General features: G+C 38.1%; 1 protein-coding gene across 1 annotated transcript in view; it reads left to right on the top strand.

Moving 5' to 3' along the window:
* FOCAD (focadhesin) overlaps window positions 1-17529 on the top strand; it is a 380224-nt gene that overhangs the window by 264313 nt on the left and 98382 nt on the right. Inside the window, exons 20-21 of the mRNA XM_043979236.1 lie at window positions 6666-6854; window positions 7681-7802. Coding sequence (XP_043835171.1) covers window positions 6666-6854; window positions 7681-7802 — 311 coding nt within the window. The remainder of the gene's footprint in view (window positions 1-6665; window positions 6855-7680; window positions 7803-17529) is intronic.

Raw genomic sequence — 17529 nt, 5'->3', positions numbered from 1 at the left:
TATGGTATACTAATTGGTGTGATGTGAAACCTCAGTTGTTTGAATTTTCATTTTTCTTATAATTAGTGATTTGGAGCATTTTCACATGTCAATAATAGTTGTCATTTCTTCTCTTGAGAATTACTTGTTCAGACCCTTTGATAATTTATCTATTGGGGAATAACTGTTGTTTGTTTTTGTTTGTTTTGTTTTTTGGTGGGACAGTGAGGGTTAAGTGACTTGCCCAGAGTCACACAGCTAGTAAGTATCAAGTGTCTTAAGGCCGGATTTGAACTCATGTCCTCCTGAATCCAGAGCCAGTGCTTTATCCACTGCGCCACCTAACTGCCCCCAACTCTTGTTCTTATATGTATGAATCGGTTCTCTACAAGTCTTGGATTTTAGACCTTTATCACAGAAATCTGCTGCAAAGCTTCCTCTCCTCCTCATCCCTCAGTTAACTTTTCCCTTTCTAATTCTGAACTTCATTGATCTAGTTTGTACAAAAGCATTTCAGTTTTATGTAATCAAAATATGATGCCTATAATTCTCTGTATCCTTTCTGAAAAATCAAATATAATTCCCATATAATTATGAAAGATATTTCTTTTCCAGTCCCTTTAATTATTCAATAGAGGGGATCTGGAATAGACCACTCGCCTCAGGAATCTTCTGATAAAGAAAATGTCCCAACCAGTTCAAATTGGCTTTTTCTCTGTAACTTATTGCCTAATAGAGTTTACTAGGGCACTGAGAGGGTAAGTAACTTGCTTAGGTCCACACAGTCTGTATATTTCAGAAGCAAGAATTGAACCTATGCCTTCTTGACTCTGAGACCAGCTTTCTATTCACTCTGACACATTCCTGTTTTATATGTAGGTTGTTTAGGATGAGATGCTGGTCTCAGTCTAATTTCTCCTAGAATATTTTTTTATTTTTCCCAGCCGCCCCCAATGCCCCCTTTTTTGGGTAATGTGTCCTTCACTAAGAGTCGAAGTCCTTGCTGCAGCAGCCCAGAACACTGCTCTTAGATGCTTTGCTTCACTTGGTTGTGTGACAGTGTGTACCTGATCAGCTCCACCGATCAATTCTTCAGTTTTTTAGCCAGTATCAAATAGTATTGATGATTACTGCTTTGAGATCTGGAATTTCTTACTTTTCCCCCATTATTTTCCTTAAGAGTTCTTGACCTTTTTTCCCCTCAGATGAGTTTCATCACTAATTTTTTCTACCTCTATAAAGTAATCCTTTGGTGTGGCACAGAATGTATACATTAATTTAGGTAACATTGTTATTTTTGTTATATTAGCATGGTCTAACCATAAGTAATTAATTCCTCTCCAGTTATTTATGTGTTCCTTTATTTCTGTAAAGAAATTTTGTAGTTATAATCATAGGTTCCTATATGACTCTTGGAATGTGGACTCAAGATATTTTTATATATTCTAGAATGTGCTGCTTTTAATGAAACTTCTTTTTCTCTCTTGGTTGAGTTTTAATGGTATACAAAAAGTCTGGTGCTTTTGTGAACTTATTTATAGCTTGCTACTTTACTGAAGTTATTGTTTCTTTTAATGTTTTAGTTGAAACGCTAGAGTTCTCTCTATAAACCTTATCTGTAAAAAGTGACAATTTTGTTTCTTCCTTGTCTGTGTACTTAGTTGCTTTTTCTTGTCTATTGCTATAGCTATGTCAAATCGTAGAAGTAACAGTGGTTGTTCCGGCTTTGTTCTTGATGTTATTGGAAAACCCTCTAGCATTTCTTAGTTACAAATAATGTTGATTCTTGGTCTTTTAAAGATACTGTTGACTATATTAAGGGAAGGTACATTTATTGCTATACTTTCTAATGTTCATGGAAAGGGTTATTATATTTTGTTAAAAACATTCTTTTGTTTCAATTGATAGATATGAATCTTACAGGTTTTGTGTTAAATAGGTTCATACTGCTTATAATTTGGTGTTGTTTTTTTTAACAAATTGAACCCACACTAATGATATAAATATACTCTGATAATATTCTCTAATATTTTTAATGTGTTACTGTACCTTCATTGCTAAAATATTCAACGTTTCTGAATAGATACTCATTTAAAATAATCATACATGATATTTTTTCTTCTGCTTTATTTCTCTTGAATTTGGGTATCAGGTACATATTAGTCTCATGCAAAGAGTTTTGTAGAATGCCACATTTCCCTATTTTTGCAAACAAATTATGACAAATTGGAATTAATTGTTCTTTAAATATTTGATAGAATTTACTTTTAAATCCATTTGGTTCAGTGGCTTTTTACTTTAGAAGTTCATTTAGGGCTAATTCAGTTTCTCCTTCTGAGCTTGTCTTATTTTAATTTTTAATTTTTTGTTCAGTTCCTATGAGTTGTTTGCCTTTTTGCAAATATTCATCTATCCATGCAATTTGGGGGCATATAATTGAATAAAAGTTTCTATATAATAGCTTTTATTTTCTCTTCATCTATTTATTTTTGTTTCATTTTTGATTTTGGTAATTTGAATTCCCTCTCTTAAAAAAATTTAAAATTAGCTGTGTATTATATTCTTTTTTTCAAATATTATATATTTTTATTTACCAGTGCATATTTTAATTTGTTAAATTCATCTTTGACTTAGACAATTTCCCTTTTTAGGTGGATTTTTAAAAAATGTGTTGCTTTTTTTTCTTTTGAGTTCTAATCCTTTCTTCAAAGGTCCTTTATTGATTATAATTTTTATTACACTGAGTACAGTCAAGAATGTGTTTAGTATTTCTGCTTTTTCAACATTTGTTTATGAGTTTTTAATGCCCTACATGGTCATTTATTTTGGTGAAGGTGCCATGCACAACTTAGCAATAAGTATATTTCTTTTTATTCCCATTCAGTAATTGTCAGATATCTAATATATGTAATGTTTCTAAAATTATCTTTAGATTCTTAAATTCTGTCTTGCTTAAATTTTCATTAGCTTTTTCTAGTTCTGAGCAGGTACAATTATATCTCTAACTATTATAATATTCATTCAACTTTTCACTGTAATTTGATTAGTTTTTTCAGCATTTAGAGCCTATGCTATTTGATATGTATACAAAGACACATATATTTGTATTGATATTATTTCATTATAATTGATTCCTTTAAGCAGAATATAGTTTCCCTACTTATCTTTTCTTTTTTGTTTTGTTTTCTTTTTGTTTTGTTTTTGTGGGGTAGTGAGGGTTAAGTGACTTGCCCAGGATCACACAGCTAGTGTAAAGTGTCTGAGGCTGGATTTGAACTCAGGTCCTCCTGAATCCAGGGCTGGTGCTTTATCTACTGTGTCACCTACCTGCCCCTCCCTGCTTATCTTTTCAACCATGCTTATATTTGCTCTTGTCTTTTCTGATACTAAGATAGCTACCCCTGCTTTTTAAAATTGTTACTTCAAGTATAAATTCTTCTCCAACCCTTCATTGTAATTCTGTGTGAATCTTTATTTCAAGTGTATTTCTTGCAAATTACATTTTTTTAAAAAAAATTCTTTTCTAATCTTTTCTGCAATCTTCTTCCATTTTGAGTGACTTCATCCCTTTTCCATGCATAGTTATTAATTACATTTTTCCTTCTATCATATCCTTTTTTACTTTGTTACTGTGCTTTTCTTCCTCCCATCTTTTTTTTTCAAAGAATAAGGTTGAGAAAGAAATAATAATAAGCAAGCATTTCTGTAGTGCTTTAAGGTTTTCAAAGGGCTTTACATATTTTATCTCCTTTGGGATGCACAACAATGTTGTGAGTTCAAGGCTATTATAAAAGGAATGTGATCAGCATTAGTAATCTGTAATCAAAGTGGTCATATTGCTCTGCTCTTTCTTCAACAAAATCAAACCTCGATCACTGGAACTTACATTTTCGCCCATCCCTTTTAATTCTCCTTTATGATTTATCTTTCAAAGTTTATTTTTTAATTTTTTAAATTTTGGCTGTTACCTCTCCAACTCTGCTCTGCCCCTTAAACTTTTCTCACCCTGTTTCCTGTCCCCACTTGTTTTCCTGTTGAATTGAATGTATTCCTTTATCATACTCTGTATTCAACCCTCCTTTGCTTAATTCATACAAATGAAGTTCATGGAATACCTTCTTCCTTCACTTCCATGTTTATATAGTCTTCTTGTATAATCTAATTATGAGAAATCATGAGTTCTTTTCTCTTCTTCCTAGTTTTTTCCCCTAATATATTCCTTTTCTTTCCTCTCTTAAAATCAACAATTCAGAACCACACTACCCCATGCCCTGTGTTTGTCTTTACTCCCTATGTGATCCTATAAGCCAGTGACATTTGTAAGGGACACTTGTTTCTCCTCTTGTGAACCCCTCATCATTATTAACTCCTTCCCATTTCTCAAATGGAAGTACCTTTGTATATTTCTCTTTTTTGTTTTAATCAGGAATGCTAGGAGGTTTTTTATACTGTTAAAGGTCTATTTCTTATGCCATAGAATTATACTCCATTTTTCGGGGTATGTAATTTTTTTCTGTTTGTTTGTTTTTGAACCTATCTTTTTGTTGTTGTTGTTGTCATTGCTTGGAATATTCTAAGATTTTGGGGGGTCCTTTTTGGAAGTTACTGTATGGTCTTAGTTGACTCTGACTATGGTTCCTTGGTTCTCATTTGCTTGCCATATTTTTCTTTGACCAGAAAGTTTTGGATTTTGACTCTTGTCTTCCTGTGAGTTCTCAGATCTTTCAATGAATCCCAGTGGATTTTTAAAAATTTATATTTGCCTGATTTGGATAGATTTGGTTAGATTTTCTTTATACTTTCCTAAAATATAGTATCCAAGTTTATTGTTTGGTCATAGGTTTTTTTGTTTGTTTTTTTTTTGTTTTGTTTGTTTTTGGTTTTTTTTGCAGGGCAATGGGAGTTAAGTGACTTGCCCAGGGTCACACAGCTAGTAAGTGTCAAGTGTCTGAGGCCGGATTTGAACTCAGGTACTCCTGAATGCAGGGCTGGTGCTTTATCCACTGTGCCACCTAGCTGCCCCTTGGTCATAGTTTTAAAGAAGTATGATGGTTCATAAATTATCTCTCCTTAACCCCTTCTCCAAGTCAGTTTTTTAAACAGTAAATACCTTATGTTTTCTAATATTTTTCAGTCTTTTACTTTTCTTCTGACATTATTTGTTGTTTAATAGATTAATTGAGTTTTGATTGCTGTACTCAATTTTTTAAAGGAGTCTACCTATATCTTCTCCTCTAAGCTAATTATTCTCCTTCAGAATTTTTCCTCCAGGACTCATTTCAATTCTCATTTTATTTTCTCTTCCTTGCTTCATTTCTTCCAATGATTTCCTTAGTCCTTATGGCCAATGCCATTTTTTCTCTCTGAACTTCTACTTTATCTTGTTGTGGAATTATTCTCTTCTTCTGGGTTTACCTATTGGGCTTCTCTCAACTCCCATTATTCTCCTAGTATTTCTTCTTTATCAAGTTTTCCATTTTCTTTTACTTAAGTATATCTCCCAGCTCTGTTTCTTGAATGAAACTGCTCAGATGAGTCCCCTCCCTTTCCTCCTGCTCTCTTGGGTGGAGGTGGTCAAATCTTGCTTGTTTCTATCCTCTCTTTAGTACGCACATTGGTATGTATTCTCTTCTGAATGAAGAGGCCTAGACAAGGTCCCATCTTCTGGCACAGGGACTTTGCTAGGACCTTTTCCATCTCCACCTTAAACTGAAATCCCTTGAGCTGAGCTTTCAAGGAATCTAGTGAGTCTGTGATACAGAGTTGAGGAGGTAATTCATTCTAGGCATGGAGACAGGAAATAAAACATTTTGTACAGGAAACAGGAAGCAAGCTTGACTAGAATCTAGAGTGCATAAAGACTAATAAGGAACAATAAGTCTAGATATGTAGACTGGAGCCAGATTGTTGAGGACTTTAAAAGTCAAACAGAAGAGTTTATGTTTTATTCTAGGGGAAAGTAGAAACTGCTGGAACTTCTTAAGCAAAGGATTGATACCTTCACACCTCTGTTTTAGTAATCATATTTTGACAGCTTTTGGAATATTTACTGGAGAGGGGAAACTGAAGGAATCGAGACCACAAATTAGGAAGCACTTTCAATAATCAGGTGAAAGATGAGGAGGATGAGAACTTGAATAACTAAAGTGATGGGTATAAGGGTGAAGAAAAGAAGGTCGAACAAGATATGTTGGGGAAATAGAATCATCAAGACTTAGGCAGTCAATGGAAGGAGAGAGCAGAAGATGACTTTGAGTTTATTAACCTGGTTCATTTAACCTGGTGACCAGCAAAATTTGGGAAGTTAGGAAGAAGTGAGGGTGAATAATAATACTCATGATAATAATACTTCAACTTAATTACAGAAAAAATAGCTAAACTCACCCAGTAGCTTTATCTACCATTGCAATAGTTCACAACATGCTAAAGATAAAAGAATACTAGCAATACAGCACTTTGTGCCAGACCATTCCTAAATGAACTATGTGAAAAAAGGATAAGATTGAAATAATGCCAGGTATGTGTCATTATTTTTACCTTTGACCCTTCCTTTAAATGTGAATTTGCTCATGTGAATAAATGAAACTTCATTAAAGTACAGTTTGTTTAGACCCATGTGAGTGTTTCTCCTGTACCCAGTTATTTCTAAAATCATGACCTTTTTTCATCTCTTTATCTTTTTTCAGCACTTGAAGAGTTTTTTGTATCACTTGTGAAACAGGAGATGGTGAATATGCCCCGTGGTATCTATCACTCTGCATTAAGAGGAGGTGCTTCTCGTTCAGACCAAGGGAAGACAATAGCAGGAATTCCCAATTTCATGTTGAAAATGTATGAGAAAAACAAACAACCAGGCCTGAAACCTGGTCTAGCAGGTGAAATATTTATGTTCTAATTTTAGCTTTTAAAATGTAATAGTCTTCACATGTAGATAATTCCTCCAACCTGAGATCAGTTTCCCTCCCCCCTTTTCCATTTCCCTGACACCCAATACTCTCACCCTCCACCATCTATCTAGTCCTTCTAACTATCCAATAGCAGCATGTAGCTACCTTCTTTTGTTGTGTAATTTGATGCCAAGATTGATGTTAATTCTAGGGTAGTTCTAGGAGGGATATAGCCTGGAGTAATGAGAAGAGATTGAGTGAGAGTGTATGTAAGAAACCGACAGAGAAAGAGAATGTGGGGTTTGGGAGGGTGGGGCAAAGAGGAGGAGAATTGTAAGAATTAATAGATGTATGTCTGTTAGTTTAAATGCTAAAGTAAAGGATTTGGGGGTGATTTCCCGGTTTAAATTATCTTTGCCTGCGTATTCATTGAAAACATTTCATTTCTGTACTGTCATTAATGTTCTTGCATTTTGTCTCAGAGACCTTTAATTTGTACAGCACAATCCCATGACACAGAGATAAAAATGAAGGAAAAAGCCTAAATCATAGTGGTTCTCTGCTAATTCATAAATCATTTCATCCACCCAAAATTTAATTGAAATCCTAGAAATAAGCAAAGAAGACCTTTGAACAAAGATAGCAGTTATAATGACTCATATTCCCTTAAGCCTTTCTACTTGATGCAAAAAAACACTTTTATCTCCATCCAGTTTGACTAAGTATGAATTAGGGGAAAATATAAATGAGTAAGGTTTTACTCTATTTATGGTTTTTCAGTCATGTTTTTTTTTCCTTCTCCTCCTTTATGCAGCTGGTATGTTGCTGTGCTATGATCTTCCAATCCATATGGGTAAAGATGGCAAACCCATCAGTCGTTTTTTGGCCAGTAGAGGGCGGAGTTTCCAGCAGATATTAGTGGCTCTTATACATGAGGTAAGTACACCCCATCTATTTTGTAGGTATGTGTTACTGGGCTTTTTCATTTTACATTTATTTGACCAGTGGATCGAGTTAGAAGGCATTGTGCAAAGATCACTGGGTTTGGAGCCAAAAGGTTTAGAAGATGTATTCTCCTAGCTTGTGTTACCTGGGATAATTCATTTCTTCTCTGTGGATCTAAGCTTCCTCACCTGTAAAATGAGAAGACTGTATTAAGTTATTTTTAGGGTTATTTTTAGCTCTGCCATCGCTTAATCTTGAATTCTGCCCTATTATTGTAACCAAGGATGACTGTTATGAAAGGTTGTTCCCAGGCATTTCAATTCACACTCTTTGCTTTCTAATTCTATTGCCCTAAACTCTTCTTACCTTAACACCTGTAACAGTTTCCTGACTGGTTTATATACTTCCCAGACTCTCATCTTTTTCCTTCTCCAATTCATTCTTTTTTTTTTTTTTTTTAAGGGCATTGGGGTTTAAATGACTTGCCCAGGGTCACACAGCTAGTAAGTGTCTGAGGCTGGGTTTGAACTCAGGTCCTCCTGATCCAATTCATTCTTAACACCATCAAGTAGTGCCATTTATGAAAAGACACTTGACCTAGAGTCACTGGGTTTGAATCTGCCTCTGACGTTATCTGTGTGTCCTTGGGCAGGTAATTTCACCTCTTGACCTTGAGATTCCTGATCTATACATGGAGGATAATAAAACCTCTAGTCTAGTATCTAAGTTACACAATTGTTTGGGGGCTCAGATAAGAGACTGTTTTATAAAGTGCTTTGTAAACTTCAGAGCACTATATACATGCCAGCTGTTATCAAAATATTATCATGGGGCAGCTAGATGGCGCAGTGGATAGAGCACCAGCCTTGGATTCAGGAGGACCTGAGTTCAAATCCGGCCTCAGACACTTAACACTTACTAGCTGTGTGACCCTGGGCAAGTCACTTAACCCCAATTGCCTCACCAAAACAAAACAAAACAAACAAACAAACAAACAAAAATATTATCATGACATTAGAGTCACACTAAAAGACTTCCAGGGGTTCCCTTTTACCTACCAAATAAAATATAGTCTGATAATCTTTGATCAGGCCTTCAGACCCTTTTATAACCTGACACCCCCACCCCATCTTTTCAGTCTCCTTACACTTATTCTTATTCTTCACCCTCAGAATGTATTTGACAACTTAGTGACACTGTTTTTCTTAGTCTTCCTGGGCATGGACATACCATCTCCCATCTCTGAACATTATCTTTTGCGGTCCCTCATGCATGGAATGATTCTCTCTTCTCATCTGTGCCTCCTGGCTTTCCTGGCTTCCTTCAAGTCTTGGCTAAAACCCTTCCATCTACAGGAAGCTTCTCCTGATCCCCCTTAACGCTAGTACCTTCCCTCTGTTGGTTATTTTCTGTCTGTTCTGTCTGTGTCTTGTTTGTCCATTGCTGTTTACACGTTGTCTCCTCCATTAGAGTGTAAGCTCCTTAAAAGCAGGGACCGTCTTTTATGTTTCTTTGTATTCCCAGTACTTGGCACAAGGCCTTGCTATCATAAACACTTAATAAATGCTGATTGATTCACTGATTTGCTGTCATTACTCTTTCCTTTAAGTCCTTGTCTTTTCCTAAAATCCCACCTTCTACAAGATGACTTCCCCAACTCATCTTAATTCCAATGCCTTCCCTCTGTTAATTGTTACCTATTTATCCTGTGTATATATTTGTTTTTATGTTGTCTCCCCTGTTAGATTGTAAGCTTCTTGAGGACAGGGACTATCTTTAGTCTCTTTTTGTATTCCCAAAATGTGGAGCAGCTAGATGGCACAGTGGGTCGAGTACTGGCCCTTGGAACAAAGAGTACCTGAGTTCAAATCTCACCTCAGTCACTTACAGTGTGACCCTGGTTAAATCACTTAACCCCAAATACCTTAAACATCCAGGGTCATCTTTAGACATCCTGATGTATATCTTGCCACTGGACCCAGATGGCTCTGGAGAAGAGAGTGAGGTTGGTGACCTTGAACAGCCCTCCCTCATTTAAATCCAATTCAGTACAAATCATGACATCACCTATGTTATGGTCCTCTTCAAGAACGAAGGACAAACAACAAATCCAATGTATTAAAGATTCCCAAATTCCTAACAGTGCCTTGAACCTAATTGTTGCTTTATAAATGTTTATTGATTGATTGCTTGACTACGCCCACACTCCTCCCATTCTTGTTTTTGTTTTTTGTTTTTTTTTTGGTGAGGCAGTTGGGGTTAAGTGACTTGCCCAAGGTCACACAGCTAGTAAGTGTTAAGTGTCTGAGGCCGGATTTGAACACAGGTACCCCTGAATCCAGGGCCAGTGCTTTATCCACTGTGCCATCTAGCTGCCCCCTACTCCTCCCATTCTTAAGATCATAGTTAGAGCTGAAAACCACCTTATTTTACAAATAAAGAAAACTGAGTCCTGGATCAATTAAGCATCTTCCCCAAGGCTCCATTGGTAAAATGGTAAAGCCAGGATTTGAAATCAGGGTCTCTAGATGGATCAAGTTTCTGATAAGAAACATTTCTTCCTTCACCTCTTTTATGCTTTTCTCTTTGACCCCTCTTAGGCACTTAACCGTATTTTACCGTGCATAATAATGCTTTTGTACATATCCAAGCTTATAAATTCTGTGAAGATAGGGGCTATTTCCTCATTTCAAAGAACTGTTCAGTTCTTGGTCATTGTTTTCCGATAACACTTGTAGAGTACCAGCTTCAGAATTTTTGTTATGATTTGGAGTTAACAAGAAACAGAGTTGAATAAGTATGCATTCTTTTGAAAGATTTAGAAAAATACTTTGGTTTCAACAGCCGTCGTAACTGAGCTTCTCTGGTATTCTTGTAGTACACGTGAAATCTGATCATTATAAATCGTAGGCATGAGTGCTAGGAAACACTTAGAAAGAAGATGTTTTTTACTTGAATATAGGTATTTGCTAATTTAGAAATAGAATTATTCAGCATACAGAACAAAATCACATAATTTAGTGGATTGTTGATCTCTTTGATTTGGAAGTTCCTATTCTCTGTGTCCTCTCATAAGTTTCCCATAGGGGGCCTACTGTGGTGTCCCAGGGACTTAATTTGCTTTCTTCTGACATTGTAAGGCACACAGATAAGTAAAATTTCCTTGGAGTGTGAATTTGTGTTGCAGAGTGTGCTTGGGGAAGACCACACCAACACTCACCCTATTCTGCTACTGGTATATGTCTTTTATTCTCTTTCTGTCTGATTTCAAAGAAGTCTAATGGGTTTATTCTTGAATAATCTTAGGAAATCACCAAAATGAATAAAAAATAAATCCCTAATTGACTAGCCTCTATCCAGAGTGAAACCATGGAAATTTCTTTTGCAATGGGCTAAGATTCTCCTCTATCTGAAACCTTGAATTTATAAACTTAGACTTAATCACTGTTAATGACCATATTATTTATTAGCAATATCAGATAACACAGAAACATATCAACTTGCCATTTTCCAGTATTTAGCCTTTGCTTTCTTCAAAGATGTCCTAAGGAAATTGAACCTTCGTTAATAATATTGTGCTCCTTCAATTTCAGGAGCTGGCATTTGAACATTACATGCTGGATTCAGTAGCTACATTTTGCCTTGTTTTCTTTTCTATCTTTCAAGGCAGGTGATTGATCCAGAAAGAAACTAGGTATATACTGAGATGAATTTCTAAAACACTTATTTTCATTTTTTTCCTTCATTCTTTTTTCTTTTTATTTTTCCAGGGCAATGAGGGTTAAGTGACTTGCCCAGGGTCACACAGCTAGTAAGTGCCAAGTGTCTGAGGCTGGATTTGAACTCAGGTCCTCCTGAATCCAGAGCCTGTGCTTTATCCACTGCGCCACCTAGCTGCCCCCTAAAGAAAAATTTTCTCATGTCTCACTTATCTCCAATCAAGTACCAAAAGTATGAATTGATAGGTGGTTGGATATGGAAGCAAGGAGTTGTAGATAACGTAGAGATTATAAACCTGAGTTACTGGAAGGATGGTGGTACCCTCAACAAAAATATGGAAGTTAGGAATAGGAATGGAATTCTGTTTTTGAAATGTTGGGTCTCAGATACTCAGGGAACTCTCAGTTTGTGATGCCTAATACACAGTTGGTGATATTGGCCCAAAGCTCTGGAGAAAGATTAGGGCTGGATATATAGACTTGAGGTCATCTTCATAGACATGACAGTAGAACCCATGAATGCTGATGAGATCATTATGAGTATAGAGAGAGAGAAGAAATGAGGGTCCAAGAGACAGCCCTAGGTATATCCAAGTAAAGAGGGTAGGATATGGATTACGAACCAGCATCTAAGAGTTATAAGTAGTGATTAGATAGATTCGGGAGAGGTCAGTGTGAAGGAGGAGAGAATATATCATGCAAGGGGTAAGGGAAGAAATTCAAAGGATGGCCATTTGTAATTTCATATTAAAAAGTTGCGGAGAGGGCAGCTAAGTGGAGCAGTGGATAAAGCACCAGCCCTGGATTCAGGAGGACCTGAGTTCAAACCTGGCCTCAGACATTTGACACTTATTAGCTGTGTGACCCTGGGCAAGTCACATAACCCTCATTGCCTCGCGCCCCCCCCCCCCCAAAAAAAAAGAGTTGTGGAGACATGGTAGGTGTTGGCCTATAAAATATGTATACAGAATGTCTAAGCTTGATTTTTTTGTGTGTGTGATGCAATTGGGGTTAAGTGACTTGCCCAGGGTCACACAGCTAGTAAGTGTCAAGCGTCTGAGGCCAGATTTGAACTCAGGTCCTCCTGAATCCAGGGCTGGTGCTTTATCCACTGCGCTACCAAGCTACCCCTAAGCTTGAGCTTTTAATTCCAACCCCAGATATCATTATTTTATTGAAATTGCTACTGAAACTCCTTCCTACCTTTTCAATCTTATTTTGTATTTCTCACATTCTTTGTTCCAGTAAAAGTTGTCTAATATCTCTGTGTACAAGACATTCCAGTCCCTTTGTACAGATCATAGATTCTTCCTTCTAGGGCTGGAAGGGATTACAGAAACCACCTGCTCTAACGCTTCCATTTTACAGGTGAGGAGATCAAGGCCCATGGAGAATAAATGACTTCTCCCCCTTTCTCCAAGGCAGTCCCTTCTCACCTCTGCTTTTTAGAATCTCTGGCTTCCTTGGAAAGGCAACTTCAGTACCACCTTTCACTGGAGGCTGTCCTGATCCTCCCCAATAGAAAATGAGCCCCTTGAGGTCTGGGAATGTTAAATTCTTGTCTTTGTCTGGCCCTAATATAATATCTCACTTTTAATAGGTGCTTAATAAATGTTAGTTGAATTGAATTACCTTTAATATAATCCTAATTGCTACCACTTGAACAGGAGCTGTAATTCAGCCCTCTTCCCTTGCCAGCCATTTTTCCTCATCCTGCCAGGAACTGGGGTTTAAATTAAACAGATCTCTGGTTCAAAACATTTTCTTTCAAATTCATTGCTTTGTCCAGGGAAGGAAGGGAGGGCAAGGAAGAGCTAGAGAGGAATAAAGAACTTCCGTATAGCAGGTAAGGCAAAATTCTATGAATTTGTGTGTGGAGCGGGGAAGGCCCAATCAATCATTATACTCTCAGTCGTCATAGTGAGCAAGAAGTTTGGTGCCTTTTCATTTTTCTTTCTTTTTTAAATTAAAGACTTGCCAGTGGAGATCTATAGAGGCAAAGCTAAAGCACAAACTATTCAAAGAAGCTGCTTCTCTTCAAGGTTTCTTCATGACCTGAAATTGGAGACAACTGTAGTGTTTCTTTGGGAAAAATTCATCTGAAAGAGTCAGCTTTGCTAATGTTCTCAGAACCGGAGAGGAGTCTCTAGGAACCCCATCTTTCCTCCCTCCCCCCCCCCCAAAAATCTCTTAACGAAGGTACCCATGCTGCACATATTGCAACAGGACTTAGAAAAGTAGAGAGAATTAACTCTCCAAGGTAGGAGTCCTTATTATTATTTGTAAGTCTGTAACAGGACTGTGTGCCTGATTCCAGTTTTCTTTTACTTTAGCTTCCTCCTTTCTTTGCTTCCTTTGTATGGGATAGTTGAGCTCAGGAATTCAACGAGGAATTCGACTCAGTCCAACCAACATTTATTAAGTTCCCCCTGAGTGCAAGACCTCGGGGATACAGAGACAAAGAACAAAGTCTTTGCCTATTCTATGGGAAGGTTACAACATATTTTGAAGACTCTTTTAGGATAGAGAGAAAACATAATTGAAAGATTGGGATTGAAGAGGAAATATCTTCAGAACCGAGCCTTAAAGATGATCGATCAGAAGCCTGAGTAGTGGAGGTATAGAGGGAATTAATGGCATTTGGAGGAGTGGAGGTTTTATCATGTGAGGTTGTAAAGAGGCAATAGATAGAATATAGTATTTAGAGAATAGTGATAGAATGGTGATCGGAAAATTTAAACCAGATTGTGTAGGACTTTAAATATCAGCCTGAGGGGTTTTTATTTTATATTAGAGGCAATAGGGAGCCACAGCAGTTTTCTGAGCAGAAAAATAACTGATCAGATGTATACCTTAGAAAGATTCTTTTCAGTTGTGTAGAATATGGATTGGAGAGGGGAGGGAGGGAACCCAACTCAGAGGCAATTACAATACACTAGTTGATGAGAACTTGAACTAGAATTTAGGAAATGGGAGTGTAGAGAGGAGCATGGATGTGAGAGATGTGGTGGAAGTAGAATTGACAAGACTTAGCATGTGAAGGGGGCAGCTAGGTGGCGCAGTGGATAAAGCACCGGCCCTGGATTCAGGAGGACCTGAGTTCAAATCCGGCCTCAGACACTTGATACTTACTAGCTGTGTGACCCTGGGCAAGTCACTTAACCCTCATTATCCCACAAAAACAAAAAACAACAAAAAAACAAGCAAGTGAATGGATATGGGGGGGGGGGGAGGTTGGGACAATAATAAACAGTACTTCCTGCAGAAATAAGTGTGGAGAAGGGGGTGGGTTTTAGAGGGGGAAAAATGCTTGGTTTTACATTTGTTGAATTTGTTATGCCAGGAATATGTTCAAAAAGTAGCATACTCAGAGGAGGCAGTTATGCAAACAACATGAGATAGTGTGTAATTAAGAACTAAACTGTTTAGGACATATACCAGTGCTAGAGGAACTGTGAGAGGGAAAGACCCTAGAGGTTTGGGAGTAGTCAAGGAAAGCATTTTGGAGGAGGGTAAGACTTGAACTGATCCTCAGAAGACAAGTAGAATTTGAATAGGCAGTCAGAGTCAATGTTGACCAATTATTAATAGAACACTATGTGTCGGGAGCTATGCTAAGCACTAGGGATTCAAGTACAAAGAATGCAGTCTTGGGAGAGGGCACATCAGGCATTGGTAACATGTGAAGACGTTGTGGTGTTGGTCAAAATATTTGTTTTTTGTTTTGTTTTGTTTGTTTTTTGGGGGGGGGGGGCGCAATGATGGTTAAGTGACTTGCCCAGGGTCACACAGCTAGTAAGTGTCAAGTGTCTGAGGCCGGATTTGAACTCAGGTCCTCCTGAATCCAGGGCTGGTGCTCTATCCGCTGTGCCACCTAGCTGCCCCAGTCAAAATATTTAGTCAATAATCATTCAATATAAGGTTCTGCTGTGTGCCAGGCACTTCCCTTAAGCCCTAGAGGATATCAAGAAAAGCCAAAGGCAGTCCCTGCTCTCAGTGAGCTCACACCTAATGGGGGAGTGATATACAAACCAGATATACTTAGGACAAATGGAAGGTAATCAGCAGCAGGAAGCTACCAGCTTTAATGGGGGATTGGTCAAAGCTTCTTGCAGAAGGTAGGATTTTAGGCAGGACTTGAAGGAATCCAGGGAACCCAGGAGGCCAAGATGAGAAGGGAATGAAAGTGCCAAGAATTAGGAGATAGAATTTGTCTTTACGTGAGGAACATCAAAGAAAGAGGCCTGGATGGCTGAGTATATGGAGGAGAGTAAGGTATAAGAAGATTGGAAAGGTAGGAGGGGGGCAGATTATTCAAGAGCTTTGGATGCCAGATAAAGGATTTTCTGTTGGATCCTGGAGGTGATAGAGCTCTACTGTGGTTGATTGAGTAGAGGGGTGATGTGGTCAGATCAGTGCTTTAGGAAGAGCATTTGGACAGCTGAGCATAGGATGGCCTGAAGTATGAGACTGAGTCAGATAGACCAACCAAAAAGCTATTGCAGTGGTCGAGGTGTAGGGTCATGAGGATGTATACTAGGGTGATGACAGTGTCAGAGGAAAGAAGGGGACATATTAAGAAAGGGTATAAAGGTAAAAATCAAGAAGACTTGACAAAAATTGAATATAAGGGAGTGAGAAAGAGCGAGGAATCAAGGATCACTCACCTATTGATGCTCATAGGCACGAGTGGGGACAAGAGAAAATTGGCCTGAGTGGCTCATGTAGGGGTGGAGAGGAAGGTAAGACTGATATGGAGAGTAGAATGAGATCATTGAAAGCCATGAATTTCCTCTGAAAGAGTTTAGACTTTATCCTATAAGCAGTAAAGAGCCAGGATGGCTTCTTTTCTTTTTTTGTTTTTGTTTGTTTGTTTGTTTTTAGTGAGGCAATTGGGGTTTAGTGACTTGCCCAGGGTCACACAGCTAGTAAGTGTTAAGTGTCTGAGGCCGGATTTGAACCCAGGTACTCCTGACTCCAGGGCCGGTGCTCTATCCACTACATCACCTAGCTGCCCCCAGGATGGTTTCTTGAACAAGGAAATAGAGTTTTAGGAAGATTACTCTGGCAGCAAATGAAGGATGGATTGGATAGGGAGAGACAATAGGTAAGTATCATTTAATGCAGACCGGGAGCCAAGTGAGAATTGTGGGGATGACAGGAAATAGTCTTTTCACAAATGGGGAGGAGACCTTTGTCTCATATACACTTACTGGGAATTGGGGATATAGTTCTATTGCTATTCCTGAGCCCTCTGGCCTCTGATTTCTGCTAATGAGTCAGCACCATTGGAAGTTTCTGGTGAAGTCATGTTGTTAATGTCAGTCTCTCTCTTGGTGAGTTACTCTACTGACCTTTATGGCTCGTGAGCGGCTGCTGGGTAAGGCCTGCTCCCATTTTCTGGAGTCATCTCTTCAGGGCCATCAGCCAGGTTATTTCAGCTGTGGCTTACTAGGTAATAGGGGCTAGAATCCTTGCTTGTTCAAGACAGTCTAACAGCTTTCTAGTTGTAGCTACCCTACCCAACTATCAAAAGCCATGGGTAGAGCCAGGAATGGGTCAAAGCAAGTTTACAAATAAAATGACAAAAATAAATTGTAAGCACCTGAAATAACTCTCAGAATACTTTGACTGGGTCTCTCCTTTGTACTTAGAATCCTAGATTTTGAGCTGGAAGGGTCACCTCATCTTACTTCCTTATGTTGTAGGTGAGACAATAGACCCCCAGAAATGCTATATAACTTCACTCAAGGTCACATCAATCGTTCCATCAGCAAGCAAACATTTCTTAAGTGCTTACTGTCAAATGAGATATTTGTTAGGTGCTTGATCCAATGCCTGGCACATAGAAGATGCTTAATAAATGCTTGTTCCCTTCCCCCTTCTCTCCTCTCGCCCTACCCCCTATGCCAGGCACCTCGCTAACCCCTGGAATACTCCCCCGACCCTATCTCCTCAAAAAAGCAAAATGAGACCTTGCTCTAAAGAACCTGACAATT

Source organism: Dromiciops gliroides, chromosome 1 (genome assembly GCF_019393635.1).
Source record: "Dromiciops gliroides isolate mDroGli1 chromosome 1, mDroGli1.pri, whole genome shotgun sequence".
In the NCBI taxonomy this organism is placed as follows: Eukaryota; Metazoa; Chordata; class Mammalia; order Microbiotheria; family Microbiotheriidae; genus Dromiciops; species Dromiciops gliroides.
This window is presented reverse-complemented; position numbering and strand designations above follow the sequence as displayed.